This window comes from Azolla caroliniana, unplaced genomic scaffold, assembly GCF_043228905.1.
Source record: "Azolla caroliniana isolate FFs.n. ecotype wild unplaced genomic scaffold, voAzoCaro1.0.p SCAF_3, whole genome shotgun sequence".
Classification (NCBI taxonomy): Eukaryota; Viridiplantae; Streptophyta; class Polypodiopsida; order Salviniales; family Salviniaceae; genus Azolla; species Azolla caroliniana.
Genome location: NW_028230438.1, coordinates 22,214,247 through 22,238,679, shown reverse-complemented (window position 1 = coordinate 22,238,679; position 24,433 = coordinate 22,214,247). Strand labels below are relative to the sequence as shown.

At 36.5% G+C, this 24,433-nt stretch overlaps 2 protein-coding genes and 1 pseudogene across 4 annotated transcripts; 2 read left to right on the top strand and 1 right to left on the bottom strand.

Moving 5' to 3' along the window:
* Positions 1-546: 546 nt before the first annotated feature.
* On the bottom strand, positions 547-7,015 carry LOC147866633 (putative aarF domain-containing protein kinase At1g71810, chloroplastic). 3 transcript variants are annotated; one of them, XR_015529508.1, is made up of 11 exons: positions 5,125-7,015; positions 4,850-5,047; positions 4,163-4,378; positions 3,792-3,881; positions 3,458-3,655; positions 2,995-3,207; positions 2,172-2,350; positions 1,642-1,864; positions 1,273-1,510; positions 779-1,065; positions 547-745 (listed from the first exon to the last, which is right to left on the bottom strand). XR_015529508.1 is itself a non-coding variant. In XM_087317085.1 (11 exons), the coding sequence occupies exons 2-11, from the start codon at positions 5,965-5,967 to the stop codon at positions 830-832; spliced, it is 2,634 nt and encodes an 877-aa protein (XP_087173211.1). In that variant the 5' UTR covers positions 5,968-6,286; positions 6,363-7,015; the 3' UTR covers positions 547-829. The 3 variants fall into 3 exon arrangements, 2 of the variants coding, with proteins under 2 accessions (XP_087173211.1, XP_087173210.1); XM_087317085.1 differs by having other exon boundaries at positions 547-1,065; positions 5,125-6,286; positions 6,363-7,015; XM_087317084.1 differs by having other exon boundaries at positions 547-1,065.
* A 6,680-nt stretch (positions 7,016-13,695) lies between these two features.
* Positions 13,696-16,262, top strand: LOC147866632 (uncharacterized). The gene is made up of 2 exons (XM_087317083.1): positions 13,696-13,973; positions 15,710-16,262. The coding sequence occupies exons 1-2, from the start codon at positions 13,821-13,823 to the stop codon at positions 16,091-16,093; spliced, it is 537 nt and encodes a 178-aa protein (XP_087173209.1). The 5' UTR covers positions 13,696-13,820; the 3' UTR covers positions 16,094-16,262.
* Positions 16,263-20,103: 3,841 nt separating this feature from the next.
* Positions 20,104-22,928, top strand: LOC147866631 (protein TORNADO 1-like; annotated as a pseudogene).
* The last annotated feature ends 1,505 nt before the right edge of the window (positions 22,929-24,433 follow it).

Sequence of the window (24,433 nt, the reverse complement as noted above, 5' to 3'; positions counted from 1 at the left end):
AAATTATAATAGAGAATCTAGATGTATCCAAAATGATCAAAGGAGACATTGATTTCCATTCTAACAAAAAATTAGTACACCAGCATTGCATGCTCTGTATATAAGCGTGATGTATATATAGAAAAGAATGGTATGGCCAATTCAGCATATATAACTCTGTAATTTCATTGAATCTGTATACTTGTGTATAAAAATGCTATGGGATATGTGCACAATGCCAATAATGCGATAAATGATGGTGTATACCATAGGCTACTGTCAAAAATAGTATCCTATATGGCAACCTGGCAGGATAACATGGAAAACGTCACATCAATGGTAAGCTAAGAGATGCAAACCATTATTGTGTTGTAATGATTGATCTAGGCACTACTATCAAAGTGAATGTGTCACATATTTGCAGTCTTTGTAAAGTAAAAGCGTCAATAATGTTTATATTGTGCTGGTGCATAGGGAGAAACATTTTATTGATAAAAATATGCAGTACTCTGAAGAGTGAGTCAGTGAGTATAATGTGCCTGAGAGAGAGAGAGAGAGAGAGAGAGAGAGAGCAATAACTATTCAACATTGTATACTTCACATGGGAGGTAGGTAGACATTGTGGCATGGCGTTGGAAACTATACAAAACTTTCCATGAACCTCATATGTCTTACTCTTGGTTCATTTTTTAGAGAGAGTATTCCCTTTTAACTAGAAATCTCTAAAACATTGGGTCCTCATGTGTCACAGAATGATTGAATGCTTGTGTGTTTGGCAACATTGAGGCAACATCTTGAGTTATGGTTGGCTTTGCTTTTGCCTTAGATTTGATTTTTTCGTTTCATGGATTCAATATTGTTTTGTATTTGTTTTCGCAAATGGAAGCACGAGTGGTCTCACATGCCTTGCATGTGCTGCAGGGTCTTTGTTCCAATAAACCAAAGAATTTGTTCCATCCAAATCATCAGCATAGCGAAGAGCTTTTCGGTGAAGAAGCATCAACCAAAACCTCGTGGAAGCCATAACTGCCCCCGTCGTGATTTGAGGAAACATCACATTGAGGCTTTGTGTCACCATCCTCATGTCTGGAATGCCAAAAGAATAAATCTTAGCTCTTATAAAAGAAAAGAAAAGAGTTGATGTATTAGAACTAAACATGCAAGTGAAACAAACCAAAACAAAAGATTAATTATTCCAAGACAATTGTAAGGTTGTCTAGCAAAGATCGAGGGGTCACTTATTATTGGGTATGAATAGCCTCCCTTAAGAAGAGAGAAATAGTGTGTATATACCTAGAAGAGAGTGTGTGCTCACTTCCGACCCCATCAATTTCCAGAGCCTCTTTACCAATGCTAAGGCCTCTTTATCCTCTTGTGACAAACTGTAGGAAGCCACACCAAATAGACCAAAATTTGGCAGAGGCCATAGGGCCACAAACATTTGAGGAAAGGGTGCTGGAACAACTCCCACGAAACTCTTCCAAAGCTCTACGATTGCCTCTCGAGATAACGCATCAACAATTCGAACAAGCTGCAAAAAGCAAAATCACAAAATATATAATTAAGAAAAACATATAAGAATCTGTATATTACATTATATATCTATGCACTTATATATGTCACTCTTACAAGACTAATTGTGCATTAGATATATAGATATACCTCAGCAAGCAAGAGCTCTTGAATGAAACTTCCTTCAGGTGCAAATAAAGAGGATATTATTTGCTTTGACAAAGGATCATTGAGAGATAATGCATTATCATCGGCAGTAACCATCACTTTTTGAAACTCTTGGAATCCACGGAATACTGCCTCCACACGCACTGCATCAAGTTGCTCTTTCTTGCCATATAAGAAATACTTCAATATGGCTCGAGCTCGAGGGCTGATATAATAGAACATACAAGAACTAATTTCAAGACAACATACACAATAAAAACTAAATATGTATGTAAATGTGTATTTGCATCGAGTTGCTCTTTCTTGCCATGTAAGAAATACTTCAATATGGCTCAAGCTCGAGGATTTATATAATAGAACATACAAGAATTAATTTCAAGACAAAATACACAATAAAAACTAAATATGTATGTAAATGTGTATATGCCCGTGTCAAAAAAATATCCTTCATCATATACAGGCCTAGTAGCATTGGAAAAGATTGTGTGTGAATGAACATTAATATATAATACCTATTATCTGTCAACAATTTCTTGCATATATATGGGTAGCATTCATTGATGATCGCATAATCCGGATTTGATTTTAGTCCCATTCCTTCCAGTATTGAGAAAGCTCTGAAAATCGTTGTGAAGTAGGTTGGAATCACAAGTCTATACTCATTTGCCAGGTCTACGAGATCAGCAAGTATCTATGGGAAATTCAGCAAGTTACATAGGAAATTAAACAAAGGTATATAAACCTATTTAAATGTCCTAATTAGAATTTACATTTGTGGTTACTATTGAAAATCACTTCCACATCCTAATATATTGGTATGATCACAGAAAGAATGTTTCACAGGAAATGAAACTAGAGTGTGTGAAAATCTGTTCCGTAGTAGCAGGCCTAGTGGTTACTGTGTCGGAAGTAGTACTATGAAGTCATTCGTTTAATACTCCACAAAGCACTTAAGGACGGGTAATAGTGCATTGGAACCCCTAATCTTGAAGTCAAGGGAATCCTAACATGAAGTTATGTGCATTAGCACCAAAGGGACATCTACTAATGCAGTCTGTTCAATATCCCAAAAAGTACTCCAGGCCATCTAATAGAGAGCATTGGAACTTGTTTACAGTGAAGTTTGATGTGAATATGGAGATAGGCATGAAGTCATGTATATTAAATACCCCAAGAAGCACCCAGGGATGGACATGAAGTCACATATTCAATACACAACAAAGCACCCAAGGAACACCCAACATCTTCATCTGAACATGGAGATGGACATGCGTTGTTTTGTTGCTCCAACATACAAAATACTGTCAAACTCATCGTAATATTTAGATTTAGTACCTGATCAACTTCCATATGTTGCGTGCCGCCACCTTTGACTAGTCTTTCAAGAACTCTACTAAGATGTGGTAAAATCTCTGCAGCCATTTCCTTTCCAACTTGTCCGGATGGCAAGAATCCCAAATTTATTAAGTCATTTCCAACTTTTTCAAAGTCCGAATGCACTATATGAGACATACACTCAATCAAAGCATAGCGTTGATCTTCTGGTACCTGGATATGGAGGAGAACAGGTTTTTTTTTGGGAGGGAAGGAGGGGGGGAGGGGAACGGGGTGAGTAATCATTTGATTTCCATATTTCTGGTGTTGATGTAAGTGAAATAAATTACTGATTCAAATTTAAAAATGCCTATGAATATCTAACCTTAATTTAATTTCTATTTGCACAATGAATGCCTATCTCTAAAGCCTAGATTTATTCCTGATGCACAATAACAATAACTTTGTAGATTATGTTTTCTACCTCAATCATTAATCCGAAATCAAGGACACATAAGCGTCCATCTCGGGTTAGCAAGAGATTTCCTGGATGTGGATCAGCATGAATGAAACCACTATCCAAAAGTTGGGATAAGTAACAATTCAATGCCACCGACGTCATGTGTGCCTCATCTTTGTTTTTTGATAGTTTGTCGACTTCAATCCAAGATGATGTCAGAACCTAGATATGTACATATATGAACGACACAATGGCCATGTATAGTTAGTGGTTGAAGCCAATCAAATATGCATTAAGTTTTGTTTTTGTTTTAGTCCATATTTGATAAACTCTTCTCAGTTTGTAATTTGATGGTTACCTTCTTTGTTGTGTATTCCATTATAGGCTTGGGCACAACCACATTTTGTAACGATCTCAGGCTTCTACCGAACTGCTCTGCACTTTTTGCCTAATGTAATAAAGGTTAAGAAAGAAACACACTTGGTTTAGAATTCTGTCTAGTTTGAAGGTAAAGTTTGTGAAATACATGCAAGTATCCTTACAGAAAACATACATACATGTATGACATATATTTACACAGATATATATGTACAATGTATACAGTGTTTGCAACCATGGTGAAACATTGACTGAAAATGATTTCTCTGATCTAAGTTTGCTGGTGGATCCACATGGATATATCCATCTAGATCAACAAGTTTTTAGAGAAAAATAGAAAGAGAAAGGTACCTCTATTGTATAATCGAGCTCTTGGAAAAGATGGTCAGCCCACTGATCAAGAAACATCAGGAAATCTGATGTGCCTTGCTGGTTGGGAAGTTTACTTATGCCCATCGCTAGAGATCTAATTATGTACAAATCTAAAGAAATTGTGCTGAGCACACCGGGTCTTTGCACCTTCACGGCCACATTCTCCCCCGAAACACGCAGTTTAGCCTTATATACCTGCATTATACATGTGCACATATGTGAAGGAGCTACCATCAATGAGAGTGAGAAAAATATTAGAAATGAAATCGAACGTGAAATTGACATCTGCAATAAAAAGAACCCTATGAGACCCAAAGTTACATGATACTTGTGGATATGTATGAGCATTGCACATTATTCATATGCATATGCATATACACATACATGGTTCGATGCAACATCACATATACATATACGTGATGGAATTCATGGTACATGATCCATATGCATATGTATATACATGGTAGATTGTGCATATACGTTGTGTGTGGCACAAATTATAACCTTGGGTCTGCATGTACATGCTCCATATACATGCAGATATAGTCATATATACACGAATACAGATAGAGACACATACACACACATTTGCATACAGATACATGGATGCACGATGCATGCATATAATAGTTGAGAGAGAGAGAGAGAGAGAGAGAGAGGAGTTACTTGACCCAATGATGTAGCAGAAACTGGTTCAGCCGAAAATTGTGAGAAAATGTGTTCAATCGGGTGTCCAAGCTCCTCAACAATTACGTTTCTTGCTTCTTCGTCAGAGAATGGATGAACATGATCTTCAAGTCTTTCAAGCGCTTGGATGTAGGCAGGCGATAGAAGATCGGATCGGGTACTCAGAGATAGCCCAATCTACAAAATTACAAGATTGGTAACTCAAAAAGTTTGAGAAGCTTAAATTCTCGGAATTATTTTGGCATCTGATTTACCTTAATGGCAGTCGGGCCCAGCCTAATGAGCAAATCTGCAAGTTGAGATGCTCTCATCTTCTCAATGTCCTCACTGTTCTCCTCTTCATATTGACTGTGGGTCTTCGAAGTGGCACCGCTAGTGGATTTGGAGATCTTTGAGTCAATGAAGGCATTGATGAAGAGCATCAAACATTCACGAAGAATGAATGAAAATCGAGAGAGAACGAGGAATTGTCTCTTGTTGTAGTAATCTGTGATAGCATTTGCATCATAATGTTGCATGAATGGTAGAGTAGGGTTTGACATCTCTTCGTCTACTGTATCATCATCATCATTAAGTCTATAAGTCTTCTCAGCCAACAAGTTCTTCGTGGATTGGAGGTTCAGGAAGGAGTTCGAATTAAGGCTTAAGTTGGCTGATACCCCCAAGAGAGTGATAGCACCCACATATAATTCTGCAACCTTGCTACTGAGAACATTGGGTAATTTAGTTAATACTAAAGATGGTATACCATCTAAAGATAGATTGGTTAGGGTTGATGATGGTATATGAGTGCTATTAACGAGCACATGGTTGCATAAATCTGCTAGCGATGAAGCTCTGGTGTTAAGTCTAGTGTAATGAACAAGCCTACTTGACTTCTTGGGCTGTTTTGGGATCAATAATCTCTTCTTATAAATTAGCTCCTCATGGGCTCGGTCAGTTTGAAGTCTGAGACCATTGAAACATATTTTACTAGACTTGTGTTTACTACAAGTAACATTTAACCTTTGATCTGGTTGCAGATATGAAGAGAAGAAGGGCGGATTTGTAGCCACAAATTTATGGTTATATTTATAACTATAGTGGATTCCTTGCATACTACTGTTAAATCTTTGGGGCTTTCAATATATTGATCGAAACCCTGATATATCCCGAAGTTGCTTGCAGGCTACGAAAAATCTAACTATCACTGGGTATCAATTGAAAATTTGGGGCTTTGAAATACCTAACTATGATTGGATTCTCAGAAATTGCAGCTAGCTCAAAACCCTTATTATGCCGTGGTCTTGATCCAAATTTACTAATTATGACTAGGAATCAATCACAAAAACTAGACTTTGAATTCCTATTATAATCAAATTCCTAGGACGTCAGTCGTCCTTTGATTGAAATCCCTTGAATGGAAGTTTAGAAAACCTAATTCGATCAAGCTCTCTCTAAGGCTTCGCAACACCTAAATGATCGAAATGGCTCTAATCAAATTTTCAAATACCTAATTTGCTCGAACTTCGCCCAAGGGGATTGGCTTTAGAAACCCCAAAGGCTCTAATCAAAGGCAACCAAAATCGGCCCAATCAAAGCTTAGAAACCCTCCCTGATTAAGATCTATCTTACAAAACCGAAGTGATGGAGATTTCCCTAAAACCTTAAAAAGTTCCTGTTGTCTGAGGTTCTAATGCAAATAACAAAGCTTCAAGTATAATAAGAAACTGTATGTATATGTACATGCACTAGATGCGTATATGTCTACTACATGTACATATATGTACTAGATGTGTTAGTATATGTATCTACAATTATACAGTTTCAGTTTCCGATGAAAAATAGATCAAAGACCTACACTTAGAAACAGAATAGACACCAAAACATCTATCTGAAAATTGGGATATGACAGTTGATTTCTGATTGACACAAGATAATAGGGAACGGTAAACCGTTATTATTATTTCAGTAGAATCACCCACAAACAGGAAGAAGAATGGAATAGAATGGAATGAAGAAGAAGAAGAAAGACGGCCAAGATTGTGGGTGGGATTTGGATGGATCTATCGGAAATCGGTCGAAGTAAACTAGTTTTTAAGTGGACTGGTTTTAGGGAGGGGGAGGGGGTGATTAAAGGAGTGAAGAGAAAGACAGAGACAGACAGAGCATACGTTTTGTTGGGGTGTCAAAGAAAGGTCCTAGCAGGATTAATAATTGATACAGGCTTCTTTCTGCAGGGGCAGATTTGTGGGTGATTTTTGGATCTCTATTGGAAATTCATCCATTTGCGGAAGGTACATATTAAAGCTTCACTTTGTCAGAGTGTAATGTAATGTGTGTGCGTGTGTGCGTGTGAAAAGCCCAACCAACCCAAATGGCATCTTTCTAACTCGGATAAATCCTCGTTGTAGCAGGAGTTTCTTTCGAAACCTCCGGACCTTTTCTGCCCGGACAAATTCTCATCATTGATTGACATGGGCGAGCTTTCACCGTTTGTTTGTCTATCGGGGTCTCCGTGTATCTACCGTTGCCAATGCGATGTTTTCTTCTACTAGCTTCCGTGATCATTTTGATGTTCGTGTCTGACCTTGGTCTTCTTGCCCACACTGTCCTTTTAACGTCATTTGTGTCAATGATATGTGTACTAGATGACAATATGCCATGTATCTACTCTAGATGATGCCACAAATATCGACAAATCACATATTTAACTTCCTTGTGTTGAGAGAGAGAGAGAGAGAGAGAGAGGATGGGGAGTGTTTCTCTAAATATGCTTGTGAGACCAAAACAATGTGCATATTATAGCTTATTTTGTTTACTCAAGAAATGAACATCAACCATACTTATTACAAAAAAAGGGAGAGAAAACAAGATTGAGAATCCTACTTTCAATCAAAATTGTTACTAGTCACTATCTCGTTTGAGACTACACAAATTGTGATTGAGAGAGAAATGTAAGTTCAGATATTTGTCAATGTTGAAAATGTGGGGAAAGCAAACTCGATTTGTTATCAAAGGTGGAGGATTGCATAGTAGTTGGTAATTGAGCTCATTATTTGATTTGGAGTAAAACATGCATCATTGATAGGTCTCATCCAGTAATGCCTTGATGCTTTGTCCACATTGACACGAATATGAATAAAGTTGTTTAGTATAGCATCATATATGGTTGGGTGTTGTTTGCTTGTTTGGAGAAACAAAGATATAATGCATGAAGCATGAAATCCTCCATATCTCTCCAAAGTTCTTTTACATCGGTGTTGTAAAGAGCTTATTCAACACGAAGCAAGTGTATAGCAAATTGCATTCCATCTTCTAAATCATTAAAATATCATTTCCATTCAAAGACTCGGGATTTTGATTCTATTAAAACTTTTTAGTAAGCTTCTCATTATGATGATTTTTCTTTTAAATTATGCATTCCACAACCTAGTCCATGGCCATTGGTCCATTGAACATTCTTTATGTAGGAGCATGTATGCCATTTGTATCTTGACTAGAAGGAGCCATAAGGAAGTGTAAGTTTTGGACATTTTCAACATATTTATGAGTGGAATTGGGAGATGCTACCAATGCATACTTCGACTCCAACCTCATAGAGAAGCATTAGTGTTAGCTGAGAGTTGAACCTATATTTTACGGGAGCTCAACATTTTATTTATCAAATGAATAGGAGGTGCTCTTTCACACCTCCAAGCAACAAACATTGTATTCATTCCATCTGCGATTGGACGGAACCTTGGGCCAAAATGTTTTAAGCTTACTTCTTGTTTCAATGGCTTGTTGATCTAGATAATGTGTGGTTGTCTTAATTCAGTGCCTTCTCAAGCATAACAATTGCTCATAATTTTGGAAAGAGAATGAGGGAATTAATCATATAATGCATTGTAAACAGTATGTGAATGGTTACACTAGCAATAGTGTGATTTGAAAAAAGAAACAAGAACCCGTCCTTTCTACTATCATACCATTTCTTTATCCTTTTACAAAGCTCACTTAATACATAATACTTTAAATGCATTTTAAACCTCTTTTTGTATCCCCGCATCAATGACGAAACACGTTTCCTTGTAAAGAACATATTTTTCTCTACCTTGGGACTCTTTCGCCTATAACAATTATACTCTCTTTTAATCCATACACATTCGGTAGGTTGAATTGTACTCACTCAGTCGAATATGGAACAGTACAATTGTTTGCCGACCTCCTCATTTTCACACAACCCATCATCAATGACTTGTTCAATAACATTTGGAAAGGCATGAGTGTACTCAAACGAAGGGATTGGTATTATTCATTTGCCGCCAACTAACATAACTCCAAGTAAATAATTCACCACTCTATAAATAATTAACCACTAGTCAACGATTTTCATGGTCTTTCACTCAAACACGGACATATAATGCTTTCTCCTATCATACCAGTGTTGCCTTTTGATGGCCGTTTTGACCGTTTTTGGCAAATTTAACCGTATATGAAGGTTAATTTGAAAATGAAACCGTCAAACTTGATGGGCATATATTTTATAAAAACGTAAAAATGATGGTTTAAAATGTGTTAATACCGTCAAATTTGGTTAAGGCCAAAACAATAGTACATGTATTAGTAGTTACAAATTACAATGTATAGGCTATAGCATATAGTTTTATTTGAGAAAGATAAATGTGTAAACATATGTTATGTGACGTGATAAAGGAAAAGAAGTGATTGGACATATGCATAGTGTGAAAATAAACTTAGGGCTTCTTTTATTTTGAGCCCATTCCTCTCTTTTGTTTGTTTGTTTCTCTCTCTCTCTCTCTCTCTCTCTCTCTCTAATATTGATAAAGCAAGTCACAATGATACGAATCTCAATATTGCAAAATCTAAGGGAATGAGGCCATTTATGGATGACTTGAAAGTTGTATTAAACTATCTCAAAATTATGTGCAAAAGATTATTGATTGACTAAATGCAAGGTTCCCTGTCTTAAGCCTCTTCAATGTAGCAATATTATTCAGCCCATGCCATTATGCAGATGATGATGTGATTAGGGATAGTAAAGCAAAGATATGGTTAGGAATTTTGATTTCTCACTTACAACCAAATGTCAATGTCAATGCATGTCTTCAAAATTTACATGATGCAAAGGCTTGTGAAATGGAACTCTATAGGTTTGTTGACACTTTAAGTTTAAATTGTGAAAGCTATACTATGCATGAAGCTAGGCGTATGTTTTGCAAAATGAAGGATTGGCAAGATAGTTCCCTCATTGGATGAAATTATGGCATGCGGTTATTCCATCTAGCACGATTTTGTATGAGAGAGAGTTCTCTAAGAAAAATCTCATCAAAGAGATGAAAAGAAATCGATTGAATATAGAACATTTAGATGATTTAATGCGAGTCTCATTGAATGGGCCACACATTGAAGAAATACAATGGGATCGTGTATATGAAATTTGGAAAGATGCAAAGGATAGAAGGGTATAATATATTGTTTAGTACAAATATTCGATGTATTTACTTTTTGAAGGGCAATTTTTTTGACAAATCGTCATTTGACGGGCAAATTTTTTGGAATACCGTTCTCATGAAAGGCAATGTTAGCCGTCAAAAGGCAACACTACTTGTACTTATAAAGAACTTGATTAAACATATAATCATTATTTACCATTCTATTCTTTTTTTTTCCAAGAAAACACATCCTTCCATTAGTTTAAAAAAACATATGAGCAACAAAATACAAAATACAAAATCATTATTCTAAAGACTTCAATATGTTGTATTATATGATGATGCAAGTTTGCAAAAGTCGTTAAGATTACAATGCTTATTGTAGTGTTGATTATATTATGTTCGTTATTAAGACTTCTCCACATCACTTATAAGATGCCTTTGAAGGAACAATTTGTTAAATGTGGTCAATGATCCAATGGAAATAGCACTCAAAGACTTCACAATACGCTAGGAACTTCAAGGAAGAATATAAAGATTCGTTCCCAAGTAAGAAGGCTCATGTTGTAGAAGATTTGAACAATTTCTTATTGGTACATTTGAAACCTATGGTAGTGAAAGACTATATTTTTTTGTCTTGGACCTATGATATTTTTTTTTCCCAAAAACATCTACTTCCATTAGTTAAGAATGTACAAAGGAATCATTTACAACTCATATCTTACAAGACATCTTGCATGTCAAAGGAAAACAATGTGTAGATGAAACAACATAAAAAAACAACTCCAAAACACCACATCATTCTATGTGTATAGCATTACTCTTTTTTGTCTTGGACCTATGATATTTTATGTTTGGATCATGGACCTATGATAGTTTATGTTTTCTATCATGTATGTTTGACCTTAAGGAGATCGAAGGTGCATTTCACAAAAACTCATCGTCGTTCAATCGAGAATGTGAAATCATCTCTAATTGTGGCGTAGGTTTTAAATTGCCTCATTTTGGAATTTCAAGGTCAATATGCAAATAAACTTATCTACAGGGGAAAATGTGCATAGACTATTGGAAAGGTTTTCAATTTAATAGTTTAGACAAACTAGACATCTTCTCATAGATGAAGTTCTACATTCAGACAAAGATGTCACATTGACAATCATTAACTCTATTTCTATCTAATCACACGTGTTTGTAACATTAATGTGGTCCATCTAGAGCACAATCTGTAAAGGTATTTGGGTGGTTGATCCTTCGTGTAAGTTAAAAAGTCCTTCCAAAACCTTATATATGCATGTTTTTTTTTGTGGATTTCTCTAGCAATAAAACAATAATATATTTACATCTTTGGCTACAGTCTTGACTCTTCACATAGACAACTTCAATTTAACTTATATTATGTATTGAAGTATCCCCTTATCAAGTGCACCAAGGCAATCAAACTTATAGAATATTGGAATGGTGTTTGGCGAGGCTTAGCAAGCTAGTTTCCATGGCACTAACGTGAATCTCTTATGCATTGGAACCACATACGTTTGATAGAGCTAGCTGAAGTTGACATCCCCACAAGCTCATATCATACTCTCACACACAAGACTATACATTCATACAAAGCACTCGTCCTCATTGCATGTAGTATTTGCCAAGAGACTCATATAGTACATGCATGAAATGGTCACCAATGAAATGCTACAAAATCCCATTAGTCTCCAACAACTATATGACAATGACAATGAGTCATATATATGCATGCCTCCAACAACTATATTGAATGTATGAAGACCATGCTACTAAGTTTTGGAGGTGAAGGATATACCACCCACAACACTTTAGCATGTTATGTTATCACACCAATAATTGGATTAATCTTTAGCACTCGCTAATACAAGCTTATGAGACATTTGTTAGTATGTATATGTAAAGAATCGATGGTTATTCTTGTGCAACGGAATAGATATGTGTGTTATGTGTGTGTGAGAGAGAAAGAAAGAAGAAAGATATATTAACGTCTTCTAAGGCCAAATTTGGCCCATGAGACAATTGGTTTACAACAAAAATGAGTGTTTATCCAATCATCAAAACTAAAATAAAAGAAAATAGCTTAAGCTAAGAGAGTTCTAGTAGTGTACAAAACTTTGCACTAAGCCTAATCTCCTTTCCACCCAAGTCTCTCAAAAAGAAGTGGGAGGTCAAAAGTTTTTGGTGTGGGTGTGACCCATGGTCCCGATGTATAGAGTGCCCTAGCCATGGCTTCTAGGCGGTGTAGTTCATGTTCCCTGATTTTCTTTATTGCTTCTACATCTCGTCGAGTTGCTTTGAAACCCGGCATCCAAGGGTGTTTGGTTCTTCTTTGATCTTCTGCTTCATCAAGGAAAAGCCCGAGTGGTGCAGGTGTGTCGACATTCATTGTCTCCCCATGTTCCTGGAAAACTTCATTTGTTACATGTTGGTAAACATTAGCAACATTATTATCAACGTTTTGTAACTTATTCTCTCTATGTTGTTTCAATTCTAAGATGTATCTACCTAATTTATTTATATCTAGTGTATCTAATAGTTTAGGGAGGGTGGGAGAGGAACCAAGTATGTCTTGGTATTTTGCCCTTATCTCGGCATAGCTCTTGGATAAAAATGAGAGAGAGAGAGAGAGAGAGAGAGAGAGAGAGAGAGAGAGAGAGAGAGGTGCCCATTTGGAGATTATGCCTTTGGGGTTAGCTCTAAAGAGACATGAACAAGCAATAGATAATTTGCTTCTTATGCATTGTTCGAGTGCAAGGTAAGACTCATCGTTTCATACCATTTTTGTTTTCTCGTCGACTCAAGGGGTTTACATTCTCAAATTTGGAAGGTCTTGTCACATTGTTATTTGATGCCAAGATAAGTGGGTGTTTTACATAACTTCATGAGAGTTACAAAGAGTTATGTATATGTTATTTGATGCCAAGATAAGTGGATGTCTACATAATGGCAAGCTAGCTCTATATCGTTAGTGAAGTTGTGTCATGGGGTCGGATCGTGGTTGACCCCTTTTTGTTGGTGTAAAACGGGTAAGGAGTGGTCATCAAGCACTCTCGAGCTATTAACACACTTGTATATGATGGCGTAAGCTTAACACTTCCTTTCATCTATGTAACAATTAATTCTAACGAAGAAGCTATAATTAGCGAGACAATGTGATTTAATCGTTCCAACCTACAAGTTAACGGCAGGTTGGACACAGAAGCATCCAGAGAAGAGAAGAGAGAGAGATTAAACATATTTTAAGAGGCCAAAATGGCCTACATATGAGACCAATAACAAGAGATGTTTGTTGTTCATGGTGCCCAAATAATTACTGCGTGTGAAATCGCCCACATAAATATCTACCTGTGGTCTCTAAGTCCCAGTGTCCCACCCCTTTAAAGCCCTTGGCTTCTCTTTTCCTACAGAAAACCCTAAACCCCCGCCCTAAATTCACCCTAACCACCCTTAAGCTATACCCTAACACCATTCTCGCATATTCTTCCCTTTCTCTGTCAGAAAGAGCTTCCTCAACCATGGCTCGCCTCCTTCTCAGAAGGATAATGCCTGCAGCACTCGCTTCCTCATCCTCGTGTTCTTCTTCGTTTGCTCCTTCTGTGAGAAGCTTGGATCATGGCGCCTTAATATCTACACCGAGATTATTCAGATGTTTCTCCACTGCAGACGAGGTACGGCTCTTCTTCAAATCATAACAGTTACATTTTAAAGAATTAAATTTCTTCTTTCTAAAAGAGTATCAAGTAAAAACAAAGACATTATAAAAAAAATTAAAGTTAAACATTTCAAAAGGAAAATTGTCCATCTCAAGAAAAAAAAGAAACGAAGCGTTGTTTTGTTTTACGTGAAAACACGCTTTAGCTTCTTTTGCGTTTGTTTTTATTACGTTGGATTATCCGTATTAGTAAACAATGATCTGTATTAGTAAACAAGTGTCTCTGTCTTGGATCCCTGTCTCCAGATAATTAAATTAGGGATTGAAACAACCGTAGTAGACAAATCATAGTTACAATTGTTAGAATTAGGTTACCCATACTGGAAAAATGAAACCTTTCTGATTTTTAAAGATGAATGCCAGTGATAGTAATACATGTGATAAATGTATCATTCGTATTATTTCAACAGAATCATATAAGCATATGATGTGCATTAACACTATTATGTATGGAGTGATGAGTGATAGTGATAGAACACAATGTCCGACATTGTATGGTGTAGTGGAGCCACGGCAAGGTAAATAGATTGCGTTCCTATTGATCATGTTATTGGGGCAGCCAGGACATCGCCTGGGCATGGCATGTAATAATAATCATAACCTAGTGCTAATATGACACCTCATGTCTTATCCTGCAGTCTGGACATGGAGAGCAATGGTCACCATAACCTGGTGCCAGTAAATTCAAAATTTGGTGGTCCTCTTTGTCTTCATCAGCATTCCTATGATTGTTCATTTGTATCCTAGTGGCATTTTATCAGTCTGGATGTGTGAGTCTCTGGAAGAAGTCAATGACGTGTTGCTACCTCGTCCCTTGTGAGCATCGTGATGCCCTTCCTTCTGTTGTTTTTGCCATATCCATCCATGCTTCAAGCTCGTTTTGTGTGTAACTTGAGGCAGCATGGTTTAGACCTGGCATTTCAGCTTGGAGGATATGTGGAGGCTTTGCTATGTATCGTACATGACAGCAACATAATTAGTGAACACTGTATATATTTACCTATGGAAGGCGACGCTTGCACTGTAAATGAAGATGGAGGTTGACCACAGTGTTGAGTTACCATACTTAGGTATGAGGTTCTTGTAAGTGGGCCTAGTGGCATTCTCAATCTAGCATTGGTAGAGTTGCATAAATTAGGTATGAACGAGTCAATCTCTAGCAGCTTGGGGTATAGGATAGTGTTAAATGATTGCTTGTAAAGCTGTCTCCTAGATAGACACTGAAATCAACTACTTCTTGGCCTACTGCAATGGTGAAGACAGTTTTCAGAAAATCAGCTGTCTCTGGAGAAGATCATGGCCATAGTGTTTCCAGGTTCATTGTTAACATATCTCCAATAACTTGTGGTATTAAGATGGAATCATAGGTAAGAATGAGATTTGTAGACCAAGCTTCTATCATCAATATAAAGGAGAATGTGTATCATGTAAAAATGTTGCAGTAAAATTTCCCTATATATTATGCTTTGATCTTTATTGGATAATATTATAATTTGTATGTCTTGTATTGTGTTCTCGGTTGTATTTTATTTTGTTCTATACATGTATTAACGTGTCAAATATGTAGAACTTCATTATGCCTTGATTTACATATTTATGATGTGTTGATTATGCTTAATTCTATTTTGAACTAGATTCTATATGGCATTTTATACATATTTTGATATACATTCTATATTATATTTTACGCAGGATCTAGGGTATCAATCTGTGAACAGAAGGCCGTATAACCTCGAAGCAAAGATGCGAATGAAGCAATACAGAAGAGAAGCTGAACAACAGCGAAGACAAATGGAGTTGGATGAAGAAGCGAGGACATTTGAACTTGATTATTCTAAAATGTATAAGAAAGGCGATCCTGGAACAGTTCAAGGAATCATCAAAGGAATTCATAATGTAGGGTATTTTATTGATCTTCCTAATGGAAGAGAAGGATTTCTTGCAGCGATGCATCTTGGGTGCTCTGGAGGTATTCCATTACTTGAAAGATTAATGAAGGTTGGGACCGAAATTGCTATAAGAGTTATTCCTGTTCCTCATCCAGGTGGCCGCGATCGTTGCTATGTCCGACCTTGACAAAAGTACCACGGTTTCTAGTTTGGTTTGTTAATGATGGTAGTTTTATTGCGAAATTCCATGGATATTCATTCCAGTGTTAGGTCTCATTATGCATAATGATTTGATCGTTAAATATGTAAATGATGCTGTTGATGTTAATTCTAATTTTAGGGTTTGTTATGCGCAATGAGAGTATTGTAAATTGGGACATGCGATAGTTATGGTGAATAAAGTGAATGTTTATTTTAGCCAACCCATCATGACTTGATTTCTATTGTCAGGGCATAGTTAATACATTGTCATCGCTCAAGTTCTATTCTTAGGGTTTACTGTGTAAAATGAACACATAAACACGGTTTGATTGCTATTGTTAGTTTAGGGGGCATAACACATTTCAAAGTTTGATTCCTATTTTAAGGGCTTGCTTGGTGTCTCTAGGTAAGGTGTTTACACAAATACCTTACCGCTAACAATGTACAATGATCGAAGTGTCACAATTGAATGTAATTGTGGTTATCTAGTATAAGGTTATCTTTCAAATTCAATGAGGAACATCAAATGATCGTATTGTCATGGATTGAGTGTTTATTGTGGAAGTTTGCAATATTAAGAAAAAGTGCATATTGTGTTGGATTGATTAGTAATGCTATAAACAATCTTGGAATAGTGACTGCTCAATGACCATATGTTTCTGGATTGAGTATTGACTTTGGAAAGTCTACAATGCATAAAGGCCAATTTGTTATGGATTGTATGTATAATCAATGGAAAGTCTATAATGCATAATATTAATCATCATATTTTTGTTATTGTCATGATTTACCTTGAGTGATAAGTGCAGTGAAAGGCATTGTTGAGTTTCATCGAACTGTTCAGCATGTGTGTTGAATATAAGATTTAGGAGGAAAAATAGCTTCACTTCGGAAGAACATGATTTTTAGTGCAAGAGTTTTACCATGTCCAATGAAAAATAATCGAGAAGACCAGCTCGTACATATACCATGAAGTTTTATTCAATCTACTTTGGGGAGAGAAGTAGCTACTTCACCAACATAATTGACGAGCCCTAGAGGTTATTATCCGCTTTTAACTTCCAACCATATACTAATATTCCTTACCCAAATTTGTTTGAAGGCTTCACGTCACGTGTGGTATGAGAAGGCATCTTGAGATTATTTTTCCAAGGCATTTGTATGTAATTTCAATGTTGACAAGATGAATCATCTCTTAGCTAAGACGAAATTAGCCATAACTTTTCAAACTCACATACATTGCAATTGAAAGTCATTGACAAGCTCCATCAAAGCATCTCTAATGGAAATGGAAAAACTCTAACAGAGAACTTCATCCACATGCATCTAAAATAATAATCCATATGTATATATATATTATATGGGTAGAAGACTAGAGTGTGACAACATAAACCTTACCTCCTTTAAACTAGGATTATTCCCAAAGAATTCAACTTATATTTAACAATGCTTTCCAAGAAGATGGTATGTTGATCTTAAGTTTGGCGAAAATTTCATTTCCATTTATGTGTAAAACATGAAGATCATTGAAGCTTCTTCTATCAAGTCTACTACAACACATGCTTGAACCAAAGCATCTATGGAAGTTTGAAGATGGACATAAGCAAACAGGTAGTAGTCAAGTTGCATGGTACTATTGAGAGCAAACACGTTTCTCGCAAGGCTAAACTATATCTTACTCACATAGGAGATTTGAAAAAGAAAGGCATGATCTCATTTGTTAGAAATGCCTACTTTCAAATGTTATTTATTGGACATTTCTATGTAATTCTTGACTAAACACATTCATGCATACATATAGCTTATAACAAAGGGAAATATATATACCCTCCCTCAAATCTCACTAATGCCACTTGTTGACCTTGTTCTCATGTACCAAGTAGTTTGGTATGCACATATCTGTTTATCTCCGGATCAAATAATTTAGATATATTATCACAAAATTTGTGTGATATGCTAAAGGAATTTCGCATTAGATCGATGGTTTTTATTCTCAAATTGCTTACATAAATTATAGAATGCAAGAACACTTCTGTGTATTCTCACACAATTTTCTTCTCTCATAGGTGCAAGAACCTAAGTTATTGAATTCACTCCTCTAAAATCTAATGTTAGATATGCGCACACAACCTTGATAAAATGGTACATTGTACAAATTGCATTCATACAGCAATACACAAGAATGTTACTTAAATTTTGCTTGACTAGTGGGGACTCATTGTCAAGTTCGGTACCTTTCATTTTTTGACGAGTTGTGCAAAATGTAATGCTTAATTTATCACTGATAAGAAAAGAATACGATACCAAACTCTAGCAGGAACAATCAACATGCTCTTACCTTAAGTTTCCATTAAAGATTCCTATCTTTCAATTATTGATGGTATGCTTAAATGTTTATCATCAGCTAGGCATTATTGTTTCAAATGCGTGACTAGCACTAATAGTTTACTTAAGGTATCTCCACATGTTGCATAGAGCATAAAGATTTAGAAACTTAGTTAATGACTCTTTAAATAAAAAGACTGAGCCAAAATACGAATCATTGGTAAAACTATTAATAAAATGATTGGTAAGGTGAAATAATTGTTATATGGAAAAAGTTTTCTTTGTATTTTGTCACTATTCTTAACCTTGCTTTTAGATTTCATATATCATAACTTGAAATTGGTTGAAGGTCAAAGTTTAGTACAAGAGGATATTATAATTCCCAATCTGCTGCTGCTCTGCAAGTATAATCGGTCAAAGTATGTGCCAAAATAGCTATTAACGAGAAGAAGAAGAGAAAACGAGCATAGATATCGAATTGAGCATAGATTTCTCCCAAGGATTAAGGTGTTATTTAATATAACATTTACATACCGTGGTACAAGAGGATATTATAATTCCCAATCTGCTGCTGCTCTGCAAGTATAATCGGTCAAAGTATGTGCCAAAATAGCTATTAACGAGAAGAAGAAGAGAAAACGAGCATAGATATCGAATTGAGCATAGATTTCTCCCAAGGATTAAGGTGTTATTTAATATAACATTTACATACCGTGGTGCCAGAACCGAAGGTGTGATTGTCAGAATGTTAGGTTTAGACAAGCAAAACTGATTACACAAAGGGTGCGGAATGTGACACCTTGAGTAAGTTAATCTATACTTTTTTTGCTGAAGTTGACTTTAATAATGGCCTTTCAACACATATATACATCATTTGCTAGTCTAGCCTCTCATGTAAGAGTGATAATTTGGCGTGATTGATTCTCTTGGAGGTATAAGCTTGATTAGTATAAGAGTGATGGACAGCCTGCATTAGTCCATTCTGCCGCTCAACTTGTAATCGATGCCCTTATTGAGTTATCTGTCACTAATAGGCTTACCTTAAATAAACATACCTCCTTTTCAAGCTTTACAAATAATATCTCTTAACTCATATCTCTTTAGTTAAAATTCCTATTCTTTTTCGTCCAGCACATATCCAATCTCTTCTGCCGCTGCTCTTGCAAGTATGTATGTATAAAAGTTTGATTACTTTCTCAACTTTACATGAACACTGATGAATCTCTTGATTATTTTACCTGAGTGATTATATATCGTCATAATAATAACATTATTATTATTATTATTATTGATATATCTGTTGAGATCTTTGGGGATCCTTAACATCCCAATAGGATGTAGCTATGGATGAGGAGGCTGCATGCATCATTCCAATACCATACGCATAATTAGTGATAATGTCACACCCAATGGCCGTAGCAGCTCTATACTTATTAAGATCAAAAGAAACCAAGATAGAATAATCTACACACTAGTAGTATAGAAGATGGCCACTCATCTATTTTTGTCATTGGCTCATCACGTCCTAATTTACACTTATATGGATTGGAAAATGAAATACTAAATTTCCATTCTCTATAGCTTTACTTTAATCCCCACTTGTAATTGCTTGAAGGTCCTAGTTTAGTAGCAGAGGATATAATATCCTATTCTTTTCATTCAATCAATTACATGGCGGCTGCATCATCATCATCATCATCATCATCATCATCCCAGCCTCATGAGTACGAGAACCTTCTGCCACCGCACCGTCTCATCCGTAAGAAGTGGAGAAGGGAGGAAGTTGTTGCAGCATGCGAGAAGTCGATGGCGCTGTTAATCTGTGGAGATGCATATGCGGAGAAGACTACCATGACTGTATGCTCCCAGACATTGCATCCAGCTCAGATTACCAAGCCCCATCTTTGTTCATGTTTGTGTGGAGTCCCATGAACAGCCAAAACAGCAGAACCGGACCGGAAGAGAGAATAGAGCAAGAATTTGAAGTGAGGTTCAGGTATTGGCTCAAGTTCCTTGCCTCTAAAACCCGCAAATCCAAGACTCCTCTTAAAGTGATTGTAGTATTCACCCGCACCCATCAAATGAAGCTCATTGCAAGTGCCGTGTCAAATACAATCGGTTCACTTCGATCCGAGTTCGAAGCGGTCATTCAAATAGAAGACACCACTTTCGAAGTGGATGCAAGAAACATGGATTCAGTTAAACATCTCTCCCAACATATCTTCGGCATCACCAAGCAAATGCTTCAAGGTGTTATGGTTTATGATATCTGCTCAGAGGTAGGCCAACATATATCAAAGCATTTACATACATCAAACCAACGAATCATTACATGGTCCAAGTTTAGTGAAATCTGTAAGCCTATATTATGTCCTAATTTAAATGAGGATGAAGCCAAAATTGTACGAGGAATTGCCTCATCTTTAAATGAGTCGGGGATCATCATATATGTAAACAATATATCACATATCGTTCTTGACCCCAACTGGTTTTGCAGTAAAATCATGGGAAGTTTAATTCATTTTCGAGATCGCAAGGAAAAATTGAATACTATGAAAATTAATGGGTTTACAAATCGACGTTTCCTAGAAGATACTTTGGAACTTGTCACCAAAGATGAAGTGAAGGGGTCTTTGTTGGTAGATTTGATGGAAGCAATGCACCTTTGTTGCAAGGTCCCGATAACCATGACAAGTCAACCAAGAGTAAGGATAGGCTCTTCATCCCAACCACATTGACATTAGATCCCATAGGAGGAGGATTGTTTGCTGGTATGGATCGACGACTCAAATGGAGAACCTCAGACACAAGCATTTCAGATGGATGTAATCCATATGTGTATATGGGTAGAAGACTAGAATGTGAAAACACAAACCTCACCTTCCTCACACCAGGATTGTTCCCAAGAATTCAAGTGGTATTTAACAATACTTTCCAAGAAGATGGTAATGCTAATATAATTCTTGGGAAAGATTTCATTTCCATCTTTGTGCGAAACATGGAGATCCTCGTGGTGTTCTGTAAAGCAAAATCAGACCATGTGATAGATGTGTTCGTTCGGGTGGCAAATCCTAATACTCAACATACATGTATGAAAGGCAATTTAGAGTATGTTGAAGAGAATGTCATCAACCACTTGATCAAAATATATGCACAATCCACTGGCATCCAAGGGGTTAAGTTGATTGAGAGTGTTATTCGACCCGACTCTTTCAATGACCGATCAAAGGTTGAACATAGAGAAGATCAGTGTGTGAAAATCACTACTTTGAAGGAAATTTTGAGGAGGCAACTTGAGAAAGGTGAGCAAGAATGTCATGTTTGGAAGAAAAGTAAGTATATGGGTACATGTACAACAAACTCATTCATTGATATACTTGGTTCCAAGAATTATTCGGAGGTCATCACGACTTGTAGAGCATGGCTAGAGGAGGTGAAAGATGTATTGTCGAAGATGGATGATGTCAATGGATACAAGCAATATCAAAGTCATTGTAGTGTGTCCATGACTAACTTGAAGAATAGCCAAGATGTAGCAATGCAAGAGGATGAATATTGCAAGAGAACAGTTACAACGAAGGAGATTACATGGGCCTTAGAACCCAAATTTAATTCGGTGAAGAAAATGGTTGCTGCCAATCATCAGCGGATCTTCAGCATGCGTAAGAAATTAGAAGAAATACATAGTGACCTTAAAGATATGAGGGAAGATGTGCTGAGCAAGGTTCAAAAAGCTGTAGACAAGTTACTAAAGTTTGTCATGGAATCTGAGGCTGAGAAGCAGCTACCTCGTTTCTTCATCCTTACTAGTGATGGTGTGAACAATATAAGGAAGCTGGTGACTACAATATCAGGTGGCCATGTTTCATCTCTACGGGTTCATCTCTATTGTGAGGACAAAACGTGCCCGCATCCAGTGGAAAACCAACGTGGCATCACAATTACCTCTTTCTCAGAGCCTCTTAGAGAGGGGCTGGAGAGCGCTCTTCCATATGTTAATGGTTTAGTTTGGATATTGACTACAGCTGCTAAGTTCGGCATTAACTCTGTCATTCCCATTGCAGGTACTTTTATACAAGATAATTAATTCATTTGCCCAACTTAAATTGCCAAATAACTACCCTTTACCTGCACCATCATCAAGCATCTCTCACGTTCGGCCAACAGTATTGCAGTCTTCAAAAGAATGGCAGAAATGCTTGGCATTAATATTGACGGACAAATACGGGGGTGTCACGAACGAAATCATATCCAATAAGTTTCATCTCAAGCGTGCCACCTACAAGGAAGAAGGTAGTAATATTCAGGTCGCATGATTATGTGACAAACACTATCGAGAACATACACCATTCCCCCTAGATTAAATTTTGTCCTACCTAAGGAGCTTTGAAATACAAAAGGCAAGAAGGATCACATTGGTTTGAAATGCCTAGGACTTGCAAATGTTATTGGAAATTTCTGTTTATTTCTTAACTAAAGGCTTGCATGCTTATATATATTTAAACAATCACTTTTGTGTTAGTGTCAATAAAATGATGAGGTTTTTTTTACTTGGAATGGTTGGAGGTTTTTCACCTTTATTTTTCATGTTTTTTCTTATAATGACACAAGAAAATACATATCCTAGCTCAAATCTCACGAATGATGCTTCTTTCTAAACCCTTTCTTGACGGTGTGTTATGCACATATTTCATTTATTTTAGGATCACATTAGATATGCTATCACAAAATTTAGTTTAGTTTTGTCATTGCCTTGATGTTTTCTTTAGGCTTGATCCAAGTTAATCTATAATTTGTGTCGAATGTGACAACTAATGCTATCTAAATAACTAATCTCTCATTAAATAAGTCCATGTCTCAATCCTCAGTAATCACTTTGAACATTGTACATAGACTGCAACAAAATGTGGCATTACCTAGGAGTCAACGACAGTTCGGCTCAAGTTGGAACTGAACCTTTAAACTATTATTAAACTATTTGCCTAATCAACTCAGCTTGATTTAGGCTTGCGCTTCTTTAACCTATTTAAGGTCGGTTTTGTTCGGTTTGAGCCATGCCAAATCGTGTTAAAATAGATAGTTCATATACCTTAGGCTAGTCTACATTAGATACATAAATAAAATAGTATTAAGTGGTGGTGGAGGTCACATGGTACACCCTTATACCTTAACCTTAAGTGATGGATGGATTTGTTAAGATTACCTCCTAACACTACAATAAACTAATAGAGCCAAACTACAAAACAGTGATGACTTAGATGGAACTTCTACTTGAAGTTACAATTGGCACTAGTCGAGAACCTAAAAATTGACAATGGAAGGAATGGTAGAAACTGGACAACAAAGCTAGATTAAAGACAATACTAAATGTAGATGAAAAACAATATTTGATAACTCACAATCGGGTTGGAGGGCGTGATGTTATGGGAGAGGATTTTTAAACCCCTTCACAGGCTACATCGAGTAATTTTCCCCTCTTTATTTTCTTTGTGTCATATAAGTGTCAAGATTGAAGATTTTATTCAAGTCAAAGTAAGACTTGAAGCAAGGATATCCGGCTCCAATTGAGGAAAGCTTTAGGCTCAAGTAAAAGGAAGCTTAGGCTCAAATCAAGGAAAGCATAGACTGGAATCGAAGACAACTTACGCCCTACTCAAGAAAGCTTAGGATAACCTTGAGGAAGCTTAGACCTAAGTTGAGGGGTCTTAGGCTTGACTCAAGGGAGTTTACAAAACTTAAGCTTGAGTCGAGGAAGTTTGGGCTCGAGTCGATGAAATCCTTCTCCTTTCTCCAATGCCACATATTGACCTTGCTCTCTCTCTCTCTCTCTCTCAAGCAAGCAACGACCTATGGGACTATAAGTGCTTTATGATTGAAAGTAATGTTTTGGAATTGTAGAGGATATCCATGGAATAAGGGTTTAGGACTCAATGATGTAGCTTAAGGTATGGATATTCTATTTTTTCGCTAAGCAACAATGTTAAAGAAAATTGGTAACATT

Excerpts from the sequence above, each read along its gene's own strand:
- LOC147866633 (XM_087317084.1), bottom strand. The coding sequence starts at position 5,967 with ATGCAAGGAATCCACTATAGTTATAAATATAACCATAAATTTGTGGCT. Across the intron at positions 4,379-4,849 it reads CTGCTACATCATTGGGTCAA|GTATATAAGGCTAAACTGCG; the intron begins GTAACTCCTCTC and ends TGTATAATGCAG. Across the intron at positions 3,208-3,457 it reads ATTTCGGATTAATGATTGAG|GTACCAGAAGATCAACGCTA; the intron begins GTAGAAAACATA and ends CTCCATATCCAG.
- LOC147866632 (XM_087317083.1), top strand. The coding sequence starts at position 13,821 with ATGGCTCGCCTCCTTCTCAGAAGGATAATGCCTGCAGCACTCGCTTCC. Across the intron at positions 13,974-15,709 it reads GTTTCTCCACTGCAGACGAG|GATCTAGGGTATCAATCTGT; the intron begins GTACGGCTCTTC and ends TATTTTACGCAG.